The following is a 14663-nucleotide window of genomic DNA, read 5'->3' on the forward strand; positions in this document are numbered from 1 at the left end:
ATAGGATGACTTGCCTTGCTCTATGCCTTCTCCCCTCTTCTTTATCCATCTGAATGTTACTCATTCTTTGTCTCTCACTTTTCAGTCTTCCAGAACACCCCAGCTCTTATCTAAATAACTTCCTTCTGTTGCATATTTATACACACACACACACACACACACACATTTTGGTTTCTTAAGATCAGTACTGGCCCAATGCTTTTGAATATATTTATTACATCATAATTAAATATTACTTCATAAATTGCCTTTTTTTTTTTTTTTTAATTATTAAGTACATTCTCTTTTCTCCACAGAATTCTTACAATAACTCTCAAGCACCATCACCAGGCTTGGGAAGGTAGGTAAATTTTATTCTGTAAAATTTTATGTGACAAGTTTATTTTTATGTGAAAGTGGAATGGGTTTGGCCACTTTCCAAAAAAGGTACTTTTTGTGAAAGTCAAAGTCGCTCAGTCATGACCAATTCTTTGTGACCCCATAGCTTGCCAGGCTCCTCTGTCCATAGAATTCTCCAGGTCAGAATACTGAAGTGGGTAGCCATTCCCTTCTCCAGGGGATCTTCCTAACCCAGGGATCAAACCCAGGTCTCCCACATTACAGGCGGATTCTTTACCGTTATCATTTTTTTTTTTTTAAGTTGAAAATATCTTAAACATGCTCTTAGAAAGATTAGAGAAGGAACATTTCACCTGTAGAAGTCTTGAGTATTTTTTTTTTTTTTTTAACAACTCCTCAACCTTTCTAAGCTTGAGTTCTGTGGCTAGTTGGAGTTTTATCACCTTGCACTTATCTTTGTTCATGTCTGGACACTGCCAAAATTTAATAACAGTGGCATGATTATGGTTTGTCCTCCATTCCCACATCACCTCCATCCCACTCACCCACAGAAAGGATGAAAAATACCATGAAATCTCGTGTTGTTAATCCACTCAGCTTTCTATAAAACAATTGGGAAGTACCTAATTATATGCCCAGATAGGTGGAAAGTGTGTTGAGCTGAGAGTGAGATGATCTAGCTTCTAAGTCTTGGAACAGCTCTTACCAAAGTATATGACTTCCTCACTTCTTTCCCATCTTTTGTACTGTTGCCATTGGTTAAACCAAAGAGTCTTGATAAAATAATAACTCACAATAAACACTTTAGTGAGCTAAGTATTTATTTAAAAGAAGCTGTACTTCTTTGGAAGTACAGTTCCCTTTTAGTTTAAAAGAACCTTCACATTTTAAAAGCTTTCATGTAGGAAGAGCCAGTCGTACATTAATTTCCTCACATTCATCATTTTCTATATGAATAAACTTCCTGTTTCTCTGTGTGTAGCAAAGCTGTTGGGATGCCTTCCCCTGTTTCTCCAAAGCTGTCACCAGGCAATTCAGGAAATTATTCTTCTGGAGCCAGTAGTGCTTCAGCAAGTGGTTCTTCAGTGACCATTCCACAGAGGATTCACCACATGGCAGCCAGCTATGTTCAGGTTACATCCAACTTCCTCTATGCCACTGAAATTTGGGACCAAGCCGAACAGCTTTCCAAAGAGCAAAAAGGTAAGGAGGTCTCTGGAGAGACTCTGAAGGATGGAATTGTTAAAAAGAGATTTTATGGAATAGTTAAATTAAGTGTCTTGTACATTTAGTTTATTATCTAGTCTAGAGTTAATGACAGTCAGTTTGCTGATCTTCATGGCTTATCAATCATGTAAATGTACTAAGTTTTGTCAAAAAAATACCTTGCACTATAGTGGTGACACAGACCAAACAATAGTTTTGGTCTAAGATAAATATGGCTTTGTTCAGCCACATTTAATTGCAGCTTATACTATAAAAGTAATAAAATGTATAATCTGTCCTGGGACGGTTAAGGTAAATTTGGCTATGGGCAAAGGATTATATCCAGACATCTTATACATATGAGATATTTAATATATAAGAAAACATGTTTATACTGGATTTTTAAAGATATATTGGAAGAAACTTAGGTGATAAAAGAGACTATAAAATGAATAGCCTTCTGTCTAGCATTCTTTAATATTAGGTCATTGCACCTCATTATCTCCCAAACTAAGAACACTACGAATTAGGAAGTATTAAAGATCTTTGAAAAAGTACGGGATAAACACTTTAGTAGATGTTTTTGAGCAAATATGTGTATGTAGCATCTGTTCAGGCAGCTCCTTTGTAGAAAACTTTAAGTAGCCAATCAAGCAAGTATACTTTAGTCACAGAGTATATTTAAATATAATGCTTATAGCATCAGATGAAAATGAAAAATTCTGATCCCTAAAGACGGGTAATGGTGGGAGGACGGTTGTGTTTTTAAAAACCTGATTTGTTTCTAAAATTTTAAATATTGTCAATACAACTCAGGAAAGGTTACAAGATGAAATTTTTAAGTTATCCCTGCATTATATTCTTCTCCCTGATGCCAGTTTTCTAGCATCATTTTTCCTTTCATCTCTCCATTCCTCCCTCCCTTTCCTTCTTCCTTTCCCCACTATTGTTTACATTCTTACTTGCCTGCCTGCCTACCTACATATTTTATGCTAATTTTCAAACACTGACTAAAGGGAAGAGAATGGTATAATGAACCCATGTATCTTTTACTCAACTTCAGTTTCAGCAATATAACATTTTGCTAATCTTGTTTTCTTTTCCCCCACCATCCCTCCTCAATGCCCCCCATCATATTTTTCTTTACCCTGGTATATTTTAAAGCTAACTCCTTTATGTCTTTTAAGACATAATCTCCCCGTAGATTTCCTGTTGTTTGAAATATGCCTTTTTTCTTTAAACAATTGGGTTTATTTCAAACAGGATCCAAACATTCATTGATCAATTTCTTATGTATCTTCCATTCTTCTATTTCTTTGGCGGGAGGGGCATGCCATTGATATCAAGGAGAAACTGTACCATAGAATGTGTCAAATTCTGGATTTTGCTATTTACTTCCTCATGGTATTGTTTAGCTTGCTCTTCTGTCCCCCTCATTTATACTGATAGTTATATCTTGACACTTGATTAGAGTCAAGTTCATTATTTTAGGTAAGAACTTTTCATAGGTGGAATTGAAGAAAGTAGGGAAAACCACTAGACCATTCAGGTATGACCTAAATCAAATTCCTTATAATTATACAGTGAAAGTGAGAAATAGATTTAAGGGACTAGATCTGATAGATAGAGTACCTGATGAACTATGGATGGTGGGGTGGTTTGTGACAATGTACAGGAGACAGGGATCAAGACCATCCCGTGGAAAAGAAATGCAAAAAAGCAAAATGGCTGTCTGGGGAGGCCTTACAAATAGCTGTGAAAAGAAGAGAAGCAAAAAGCAAAGGAGAAAAGGAAAGATACAAGCATCTGAATGCAGAGTTCCAAAGAATAGCAAGGAGAGATAAGAAAGCCTTCCTCAGTGACCAGTGCAAAGACATAGAGGAAAACAACAGAATGGGAAAGACTAGAGATCTCTTCAAGAAAATTAGAGATACAAAGGGAACATTTCATGCAAAGATGGGCTCGAAAAAGGACAGAAGTGGTATGGACCTAACAGAAGCAGAAGATATTAAGAAGAGGTGGCAAGAATACACAGAAGAACTGTACAAAAAAGATCTTCACGACCCAGATAATCACAATGGTGTGATTACTCACCTAGAGCCAGACATCCTGGAATCTGAAGAAAGTGGGCCTTAGAAAGCATCACTACGAAACAAGCTAGTGGAGGTGATGGAATTCCAGTTGAGCTATTCCAAATCCTGGAAGATGATGCTGTGAAAGTGCTGCACTCAATATGCTAGCAAATTTGGAAAACTGAGCAGTGGCCACAGGACTGGACAAGGTCAGTTTTCATTCCAGTCCCAAAGAAAGGAAATGCCAGAGAATGCTCAAACTACCACACAATTACACTCATCTCACACGCTAGTAAAGTAATGCTCAAAATTCTTCAAGCCAGGCTTTAGCAATACATGAACCGTGAACTTCCTGATGTTCAAGCTGGTTTTAGAAAAGGCAGAGGAACCAGAGATCAAATTGCCAACATCCGCTGGATCATGGAAAAAGCAAGAGAGTTCCAGAAAAACATCTATTTCTGCTTTATTGACTATGCCAAAGCCTTTGACTGTGTGGATCACAATAAACTGTGGGAAATTCTTCAAGAGATGGGAATAGCAGACCACCTGACCTGCCTCTTGAGAAACCAATTAGAACTGGACATGGAACAACAGACTGGTTCCAAGTAGAAAAAGGAGTACATCAAGGCTATATATTGTCAACCTGCTTATTTAACTTATATGCAGAGTACATCATGAGAAATGCTGGGCTGGAAGAAGCACAAGCTGAAATCAAGATTGCCAGGAGAAATATCAATAACCTCAGATATGCAGATGACACCACCCTTATGGCAGAAAGTGAAGAGGAACTAAAGAGCCTCTTGATGAAAGCGAAAGAGGAGAGTGAAAAAGTTGGCTTAAAGCTCAACATTCAGAAAATGAAGATCATGGCATCCGGTCCCATCACTTCATGGGAAATCAATGGGGAAACAGTGGAAACAGTGTCAGACTTTATTTTTCTGGGCTCCAAAATCACTGCAGATGGTGACTGCAGCCATGAAATTAAAAGATGCTTACTCCTTGGAAGGAAAGTTATGACCAACCTAGATAGCATATTCAAAAGCAGAGACATTACTTTGCCAACAAAGGTCCGTCTAGTCAAGGCTATGGTTTTTCCAGTGGTCATGTATGGATGTGAGAGTTGGACTGTGAAGAAGGCTGAGCACCGAAGAATTGATGCTTTTGCACTGTGGTGTTGGAGAAGACTCTTGAGAGTCCCTTGGACTGCAAGGGGATCCAACCAGTCCATTCTAAAGGAGATCAGTCCTGGGTGTTCTTTGGAGGGAATGATGCTAAAGCTGAAACTCCAGTACTTTGGCCACCTCATGCGAAGAGCTGACTCATTGGAAAAGACTCTGATGCTGGGAGGGATCGGTGGCAGGAGGAGAAGGGGACTACAGAGGATGAAATGGCTGGATGGCATCACCGACTCAATGGACGTGAGTTTGGGTGAACTCCGGGAGTTGGTGATGCACAGGAAAGCCTGGCGTGCTGCAATTCATGGGGTCGCAAAGAGTCGGACACAACTGAGCAACTGAACTGAATTGAACTGAACTCTATATTTCCTATTAAATCATACTATGAGTTGCTGCTGCTAAGTCGCTTCAGTCGTTTCTGACTGTGCGACCCCATAGACGGCAGCCCACCAGGCTGCTGTCCCTGGGATTCTCCAGGCAAGAACACTGGAGTGGGTTGCCATTTCCTTCTCCAGTGCATGAAAGTGAAAAGTGAAAGTGAAGTCACTGAGTCATGTCCAACTCTCAGCGACCCCATGGACTGCAGCCTACCAGGCTCCTCCATCCATGGGATTTTCCAGGCAAGAGTACTGGAGTGGGGTGCCGTTGCCTTCTCCGATACTATGAGTTATATAATGGTTATTCCTTTTTTAGTCTTAGTAGTATTTGACCATTCATCTGGTGTTTTCCTGATTCAGTTTGATGTAAACTTTAAAATGTTAAACTATTTAACTTAGGCTTTTAGCATCCATTAATGATTATCACCTACATGTGTTATTCCATTTGGAAATAGAAAATTTATCAGGAATTTATTAGCTGGAGTACTAGAAAGGAAATCCTTTTCTCCTCAACTGTTTGATTACTTCTTATCTTATATATGTATACTAAGGTCTTTATTATCATTGTGCATATAAAAACTGTCCTCACTGAGTCCTACATCCCTCTGTTTTCTCCCAGAATGGTGTTGGGATCAAATGTTAGGATACTGTCATTCTTTCCTCCTCTCTACCCCCTGCCTTACATACACATCAGTCTGATTTTGTTCACATAGAAAGAATCATGTCATTTCTATCTCTTACGTTTTTAAACTACTGTTTAAAACATGAGATTCAGTTCATTAAAGTTGCATGACATGATGACAGCAAAAAGATTGGACACAGGCTATTGTAAGTATCTAACTTCACAGGGGCTCTTATGGGGGAAACTTGCAGATAACAACATCCTGCATTTTCATACCACTTGCTTCTTATACAAAAACTGTTCACAGAGAATGTTTTGAGTAATAGTATAGTGTCAATACCTTGTATAATTAGGTCTCCATTTTAATCATGTTTACTTTGTAGTAGCAATTTCCATCGGTGACATTTTGTTTATATGTGTAACTCTTAATTCCTGACCATATAGTCTTTATAAAATGTTTTGTGACTTAAGGAAAATATAACTTGATTGACTATGGGATGATTTGTTCTAAAGCATGAACAGTTACCATTTTAGTGCAGGAGGAAATGTTTTTTACTATAATTTATATGAATAGTTTTTTACGGTCTAGACTAAAAACTTTAAAGCACTGATTGAAAAGAGTGTGCATCATTTAATGAGTGTTTTTGGTTTTCTAGAATTCTTTGCTGAACTGGATAAAGTAATGGGCCCTCTCATCTTTAATGCAAGCATCATGACAGACCTAGTTCGTTACACCCGGCAGGGACTGCACTGGCTTCGCCAGGATGCCAAGTTGATATCCTGAACTGAACACAATCTCATTGCCTCTGATTTTCTCCACAACACTGTGTCATGTCACGAAGGAAAACTGCCATAACACACCACCTAGTTGACACTAAGAATGAGGAATGGTTTTCTCTTCCCTGGTTCCTGCATTTTTTTTTAATAACCCAAAGTCATGTCATTTGACCCTTCAATATTCCCAATATGAAAAATTATTTAAATACTTTTAAATCTGCAGCATGTTGATAGTTAGTTTCAATGATCTATAATAAGATTGAAATTTCAGTTGCAGTTCATAACTAATTTGTTGAAATTCTATTTATTTTAATTTTTTTAAGTTCCCAGATTGGGGCTAGTTTAAAACTTAGTTATTTCTGCCTATAAATTTACTCTGTTGAATATTTTATGTAAATGTTATGTAGACTTTATTTATATACTTTGGGAGCTTTGTTACCTAAAAGTAATGTCTTTTTGTGGTAACTCTTCTAAGAGTAAGAGTTGGTTTATCTAGAATAGGGACATGTTCTTTCTACACCTACTACCTGATATTACTTCAGATCTTAAGTACAATTTTATTATTGCAGAATTTATACTTAGTACAATATTAAGGATATTCTTCTACACATGGAAAATCACTTAGATATGAGAAGATGGCAGTCTATGTGAATGTAAAGTGAAATGTTTCTGATTTGGTATGCATTATTTCAAGAACTGTGAACATGTGTTAATAACACTATAGCAATCACAAGGTGACTGTAACTTGCATTTAATGCATTACAAAAGAGGGCAGGCAGACTTTCTAGGAGAAGCATATCGTGTGAAGGGTTTCATAAAAGGACAATCTTGAACCTTATGGATTTTATTAAACCATATGTTTGGTGGTTGTTGTTACTACTAATAATTTGACACTTAACTAAAACAGAGTAAGTTACTGTTGAACAAAGGATGATCCAACTCCTGAGGGTTGCTGCCTATATCTCTTTCATTGATGATGTTTGTAGGGTAAAATCTCTCTTCAGAATTTTAATTAAAAAATTATTTTCCCACACTAGACTGTGATGCTCCAGTAGGAGCATGCAGTGACTGATGTAAAGTGGCCTGGAGTTTTGGTGTGTGTGCTTTTTGCTATACAACTTAGGGTTCTAATGCCTGATATAGAGATGATGAATTTCACCTTTTAAACCTATCTTATGTTTACTACCTTTGTATTTTGAAAGCCTTCATCAATGATATATGTTTCTGATGGGATCAGAAAATTCGCACTAGAAAAGTACCTAACTTGTTTCAATGTGAGCTCTCTTGGGAAGGGGAGGGGAGCAGGAGTAGAGCTTAATAAGCCAGCTCTGTTAAGAGTTGTATATCAAAGTACCTTTCCCTTATAAGGTGCAGATAGGAGTTAAAGGTGAGAAATATACCTACTGTCTTTTGTTTTAGTGCCCCTATCATGTCTGGTGTGCCTTAAATCTTACCTTTAAATGAAGACTCTATGGATTGTTTACAGATGAAGTTTTACACTAGGAGCAGATCACCCATATGGTTGGTCTTCTGTAGTAATAATGTTAAATTCTCTTTCCTTTTCAGTTGTCCTTTAGGGTCACATAAAGATTAATTCTTTCAGAAAAGCTAATGCTTTGGTACATGACTTAGTCTAACCTATTGGGTAATGCTGCTTCAAAAAATAGTTTGTCCTCCCAATTCCAAAAATGAATCCATTCAATCAGAAAAAAGGATTGCCCTGTTATTTATAGATGATCGCTAAGGTTTGAAATGAGAAAGAAGGGATAGAAAATCTCTAAGCCCAGTGGTGTAGTGGCCCCTCTGTGTCTGAATCTACACTTATGAAGCTAGTTAACTTTTCTTGTCCTGTGGCCTCATCTTGAGCTTCTTAATGGTTTTGTACCTCAAGTTGTTTTTTTTTTGCATATCACTGAAGATTCAGATCCTTAATTTATGTTGAATTTAACAGTTTTCCCTTGGAGAAAATTGCCTCTGATATCTTGGTAATTTTATCTTAGTGTGTTTTAGAAACAGTTTTCCTTAAGAAGACAGCTTCTCTATGATCCATGGTGGTTATTCAGTAAGAAACTTGCCACAGTTAATCAAAGTAAATGTTTGCCCTGTTCTTCTCTAATTTCTCTGACTCTGATTCCTTAATTTTCTGTGATATCTTCGAAATGGAAAAAGTATCCTTAAAGCTTTTAGGCTTTCAGCAACAGCAGCCAGTGGGGCACTTCTGAGTTCCAGTGTGTTCTAGTCTCTTGTGAGTCCTGAAAGATAGCAGGAACATTTATTTCCCAGGTCACACTGATAATTTGTTAAAGCAGAATTTCCTGCATGTTTTATGGTGCTGTGCTAAAATATTCTGTCTCTAAAACTGTGTTAATTCTTGGGAAATAAGTTTTTCAAGCTTTTAATTGTGGAGGGTTTTTCCCACTAGGTGGTAATGGGCGATGGATCAAACTCCTTTTCTAAACAGTTGAATTTTCAGTGTAAAAGTCTGTGGAAACACCCCTCCCTCTTCTCTGTGTCCATCTCCTCAGAAGTTCTGTCTGTCTGCATCTGTTTCAGCACATACTTTGGACTCCTTTACAGGCGACCATTCCTCCTTCCTTAATAGGTGTCTTCAGTGTTCTCTAAATACTTAAAACTGATTTTGACAAGTAGCTAAAACTTACTTAGCCTAAGACTTGTATTTAATATAGTTAATTATAAAAATAGCAACTATTTTAAAAATTGTTCTGTTGACTGCTCTTAAGACCACACTTGTATGCCAGGAGGCAGCAGCCACACCACTGGCAACCAGCGAACAGATTACAGTGGAGGAAGTTGTCACATGGTATATAATATTGCCCAACCTAGGCTGGGCTGTGGGGAACACTCCCCTCCAGGTGATTCAAGTTTCCACAGTCCAGCCTAGGCCCAGCCTGACTGGGAAGCATTTAGCCCATTTCTTGCCTCAGTGCCACCTTTTTCTGGGCAAGTAGTTAACTGATTTTATAAGCAATGAATACTTCAGATAAATTCACAGCTGTAGTTGCTGCAGAGTAGAGAAGGTTGACCATCACCAGTTTAATTCTCCAATGTAAAAGCTGTCTAGAGTAATGTGTGCACATGCCCACACATGCCTGTGCTCTGGGGGGCTCTTGCACTGATGGATGCACAGGTGTCTGGGTTGCACTTTGAACGACACACTTGTGGCTTTATATTGGGTTTGCTGTTGTTTGTTGTTTTTTAATCGTTGTTTGTTTCTTTTCATTAAAGAAAGGTCTAATCAGCTAGATCAGACAGCATCATTTTTGTATTTAATGACAATGACTTTGAGAAATTACCTTATTGAATAAGCTTGTGTTGTGAAGCAAGAGCCTGCAAAACACACCTGTTGTAAATGAACGTTCTGGCTCTGGAGGCCAGCAGCACTCTGTGGAGTTTCAGAGTAGTCTGTAGTTGCTCCAGTCAGTGATGCCTAGTTGTGTAGAGGAGAGGTACGCTGTGCACTCTTCTAAGTGTGAGGGTATGCAACTTTGGATTTTAAAATTATATACACATACACACTTTATATATATGTATGTATGTATGAAAACATGAAATTAGTTTGTCAGAAATGTGTGTGTTTAGTATTTTAGCTTAGTGCAACTATTTCCACATTATTTATTGATCTAAGACACTTTCTTGTTGACACCTTGAATATTAATGTTCAAGGGTGCAATGTGTATTCCTTTTAGATTGTTAAAGCTTAATTACTATGATTTGTAGTAAATTAACTTTTAAAATATATTTGAGCCCTTCCGTAGTATTATAGGGCTCATACAGGGTGGGAAGGATTTTAATTTTCCAGTTGCTAATTGAACAAAAGGGCCTCATTATGTACTTTGAATTATAGAAGTTTGCCTCTGGATCCCAGGAACATCTACTGGGAAGGATGTTTTAGGCAGATTGTGAAGATTGTTTTTTAATCCTAAGTAGATTGCAAAGCAAAACATTTCAAATCCATCTAGATTCCTATAACTCATATTCCCTAATTATGTGGAACACAGATTTCATTTCAATTTCATGTATCTATGTGTTGGAGAGGCAGAATTTTTTCCAATAATAATATTGCACATCTAAGGTTGCTATTCAGTAATATAAATAGAAGAGATAAGCATTGAATGACTTAGAATATATAGTGACAAGAGGCCAAATTGTTCATGTTTGTGAGCATTTCTTTCACATATTCACTAATAGAAAAATTCATTTTAGACCCCTAGACCCTATAACTAAGCCGACAACTGATAGGAAGTAAGTTATTAATAGTTGGTAAACCAATTGCAGATTCTGTTCACTCAAACCATATGGTTAATTAAAAAGAACTTACAGTCTCCCGAAAAGCGAATGGAAAGAATATCTTCTTTTTTTCTTTTTGATGGCATTTGGTCACAGAATAAGGCATTAGAGTTAAGTCTAAACCAATCTTTAAGCAACGGAAAATAGCAACCCAAGTAATCGTTGACTTTGGGGAATGTAATGAAGTAATGAAGTTGACTTTGGGGAATGTCAGCTTTGACCTCTCCTTGCCCACCATTCCTCAGCTAAGCATAAATTCCCATTCTTAAAAAGAAACAGCCAAAAGGTGCTCTAATTTAGAGCATGGGGGAAAAGCTCCCACCCAGAAATTCTAGTAATACTCTGTTTTGACCTCTTACTGCTCCCACATGGGGTTTCTTTATAGCTTTTTACCACTGGAATTTTCTACCTGCTATGTTCCTCTCTGGAAAACATCTATTTGGAAATGCTGCCTTTCAGATCAATGCCATAATTATCCATGCTGTTGAGTTTATTGTTGCTGTTCAAGAAGTGTCCCCATTTTACAACTTCATGCACACACCTGGCAGATCATTGACATGAGCATTCAACAGTACTGGGGTCGAGGTGGGGTGGGAATGGGCAGGGCTCACCAACAAAGCTGGCCCAGGTGGCAGTGCCTAAAAAGGTGTCACCTTTGAGGACCAGATGTGGGGTTGGTAAGCACAGTTATGAAAATTTCTATCCAGCCTCCGTTTTGAATGGTTTTAAGAAATTTTGTATATGGAGGACATAAATACTTATATATTTATTGAAAATCCTTTTTTTTTTTTTTTAATTAAAATTATTTGGTGAATAATGGTTTGATACTTGGGGAGGGTTTTGGAGGGGAGGTAATGCCACTGATAAAAGCCTTGTTGATTCTGCAGAAAGGTACTGTTAGTGTCTGATAGGATGCCTTTGTTTTATACATGATCCAAATCTTTGTTTTACATTTCTTTTATCCAAAATATTTAGGCATCTGACATTTTCAACCAAAATTTCAATTATATACTGTGATTTTTATTTGTTGCAATACATTAAAATTTCAGAGGTACTTTGGGGCTCAAAAGCTAGGATTTCTAAGTCAGTATGTGCATTTCACGTAATAAAGCTGTTAATGGTGAGCAAAGTATTATATACTAACTAGATTTTTCCACATCTGTATAGTATATTATATGTATTTTGTGGTATTGAGATTATAGAAAGTTTAGAGTGTCAAACATGCGTTTAATGTGTATTTTTAAACAAATTTATGGCAATTAAAATATTTGGAGACAAGGGTATCACATTTCAATTTGTAAAGATCTTTTTAACTCTACTGTGTCATTAAGATGCTTTGTATAATGCCAAACCATAGCTGGAGAAACTAAGTTTAATAAATATCAAATAGATTTTCTGTATTAAAGTTTATAAACACTGTTCTGTCTATACTTTTTAACTTTTACTTTGCCCTTTCTGTGTACTTTCTGGTTTGTATATTAGGGTCCAGTGCTAATCTTCTTTTAAAGTCTGGTCCCACCAGTCCAGGTCTTAATTTCTGATTACAGAAATTCTGTGGAGAAGGAAATGGCAACCCACTCCAGTACTCTTGCCTGGAGAATCCCATGGACAAAGGAGCGTGGTGGGCTACAGTCCATGGGGTCACAAAGAGTCAGACATGGCTGAGCAACTAACACACACAATGATGTAAAAACAGACTACAGTTTATTTTAAAAATAAACTCACAGGACAGCAAACAAAAAATAAAATTCTGAACTGGCTGGCCATGGGTCCCTCTGCATAGATCATAATTCTCCCTGCTCCAAGAGAAATCTCATACACATCCTTTTTGTTATTCTTGGTGGCTTGGGCTTTGTTTCATTTAACTAGGTTTTTCTTCTGGTTCTCTGTGTTCATAGACAAACCAACATTGCCTGTCTTTGCACCTCACTGATACGTTCTTTACATGCAATGAAGGGTTAAGATCCAGGGCCATGGTTTATGAACTTGCTGAGGTTAATCACTGCTGCTGCTAAGTCACTTCAGTCGTGTCCGACTCTGTGCGACCCCATAGACGGCAGCCCACCAGGCTCTCCCATCCCTGGGATTCTCCAGGCAAGAACACTGGAGTGGGTTGCCATTTCCTTCTCCAGTGCATGAAAGTGAAACTGAAGCAGCTCAGTTGCGTCCGACCCTCAGCGACCCTATGGACTGCAGCCTTCCAGGCTCCTCCGTCCATGGGGTTTTCCAGGAAAGAGTACTGGAGTGGGGTGCCATTGCCTTCTCCAGGTTAATCACTAGCTATTACTAAACTTTTGCCTTTAACCTGCCATTGTGTTTTTATTACCTGAAGAAATGTTAACTCTCACTGCAGTTTCCAGATTAAGAAGTTAACACATTATCATTAGGCAATGCTGGGTTTTCTGTAGTATACAAAATGAATCCTTCCCCTCAAAAGTGTGAATTCCAGGCTGCCAAAATTGCAGTTTGAGACATTTAATAGTAACCATAGAAAAATAAACTCTTTAAGTTAACAAGTTTAGTTATGCTTATCTACATATCAACATTCTAAGAAGAAACGGAGACCAATTTAAAGCGTATATCTGTCTTCAAACATTTAAAAACAAGATTGCTTTACTTAAGTGTCTCCAGCCAAATGCAGTTAATCAATATTCCATAGAACGGAGCATTGTTGTAGGTAAGTGCTGTCCTCTTTTTCCCCTGGTGTGTACATCATTCCTGGGCCACACTTAGGGAGCAGCGTCTTTTTCTGAGGGAAAAGAAAGGTGATTTTTAAGACAAAGGTCTAGCAGTCCCCAGAGCCACCTCTGCCGCATTTCCTTCCTGTGCTTGATATCCAGTCTCAGGGTAGAGCAAAAAAAGGAAAGGTATCACTCTATCAGGGTACCTGTTTGGAGCTGTTCTTGGCTCTTAACTCTTGAGGGACTGTCCTCCATGGAGCCCCTATCGCTAGCCCAGGCAGTCCTCCACCCCAGTTTCGTTATTAGGTATGTATGTGCTGATCTCTCCTCTGTCCAGCTTCCCAGGCCTCTTGGGTCCAGCCAGCCCTGCTCACAGGTTTGTGGAGTACCTGCATAGCCTCGTGATACATTCAGAATCATCCCGACAGGAGGCTCCAATGGGCCTGAGGGAAACCGCTCTCCAAAATGGGGTCATTCTCCTCGGCCTTCTCTTTGCTGAACTCAGTTCTGGTATTGGAGAGCCATCTACCTGTAGGGCGAAGACATAGCCACCTCAGGTGTAGAAGAGTTGAAACCTTACTATTTATCTTAGAATAATGATCATCACCCCACCCACCCTCACCCCCAGATGCTGTAGACTCAGAGCAGAGGGGTCCATTCCTCAGGACTGAGTCTGGCTCTCAAGTTCTGCCTACAGTTCCCCCTCCACCCCTGCCATCCCCCACACACCCACATACATATCCTGCCCTTACCTGGGCTAACAGCAACAGGCAGATCATGAGGACTGCAAAGAGTTTGAGATGCCACATCTTGATAGGATCCAGGAGCCTGAAGGGCTGGGCACAGTACCCACTTCTTTTTATAGACAGACCCACCTCTTTTTTGGTTGCCAGGTAAGATGGGGGCAAAGTTTATGTTTGCAGTCAAGGTCAGTTTAATAAGTTAATGTCTACCAGAGAGGAATGTGTTCAAGGCCTGCCTCTCAGGCACGTATTTACTGATCCCTCATCTGGACTTTGATTGTGTTGCTGGCTCAGACTTTTTCACCCATTTTACCAAAAGTCAGCACTACCTCCTCCCCTTTGAAAAGCCACGTGAAGCCATTG

At 38.6% G+C, this 14663-nt stretch overlaps 2 protein-coding genes across 5 annotated transcripts in view; one reads left to right on the forward strand and one right to left on the reverse strand.

Moving 5' to 3' along the window:
• The window catches only part of AFF4 (AF4/FMR2 family member 4), an 85588-nt gene extending 73293 nt beyond the window's left edge, over nucleotides 1–12295 (forward strand). For all 4 annotated transcript variants that reach the window (XM_025292704.3, XM_025292705.3, XM_025292706.2 and 1 more), the window contains 3 exons: nucleotides 297–340; nucleotides 1322–1542; nucleotides 6448–12295. In XM_025292704.3, the coding sequence (XP_025148489.1) occupies nucleotides 297–340; nucleotides 1322–1542; nucleotides 6448–6575 (393 nt within the window). In that variant the 3' untranslated portion in view covers nucleotides 6576–12295. The remainder of the gene's footprint in view (nucleotides 1–296; nucleotides 341–1321; nucleotides 1543–6447) is intronic.
• Nucleotides 12296–13444: 1149 nt separating this feature from the next.
• On the reverse strand, nucleotides 13445–14412 carry LEAP2 (liver enriched antimicrobial peptide 2). The gene is made up of 3 exons (XM_006050557.3): nucleotides 14310–14412; nucleotides 13947–14086; nucleotides 13445–13625 (listed from the first exon to the last, which is right to left on the reverse strand). The coding sequence occupies exons 1-3, from the start codon at nucleotides 14364–14366 to the stop codon at nucleotides 13589–13591; spliced, it is 234 nt and encodes a 77-aa protein (XP_006050619.1). The 5' UTR covers nucleotides 14367–14412; the 3' UTR covers nucleotides 13445–13588.
• Nucleotides 14413–14663: the final 251 nt, after the last annotated feature.

This window comes from Bubalus bubalis, chromosome 9 (assembly GCF_019923935.1).
Source record: "Bubalus bubalis isolate 160015118507 breed Murrah chromosome 9, NDDB_SH_1, whole genome shotgun sequence".
NCBI classification, from domain to species: domain Eukaryota; kingdom Metazoa; phylum Chordata; class Mammalia; order Artiodactyla; family Bovidae; genus Bubalus; species Bubalus bubalis.

What these genes read in the sequence shown, in the direction of transcription:
- LEAP2 (XM_006050557.3), bottom strand. Translation starts at nt 14,366, where the DNA reads ATGTGGCATCTCAAACTCTTTGCAGTCCTCATGATCTGCCTGTTGCTG. An exon ending in GCCTGTTGCTGTTAGCCCAG is followed by an intron (nt 14,087 to 14,309) that starts GTAAGGGCAGGA and finishes TTCGCCCTACAG; the next exon opens with GTAGATGGCTCTCCAATACC. An exon ending in TGTATCACGAGGCTATGCAG is followed by an intron (nt 13,626 to 13,946) that starts GTACTCCACAAA and finishes CTTTTCCCTCAG; the next exon opens with AAAAAGACGCTGCTCCCTAA.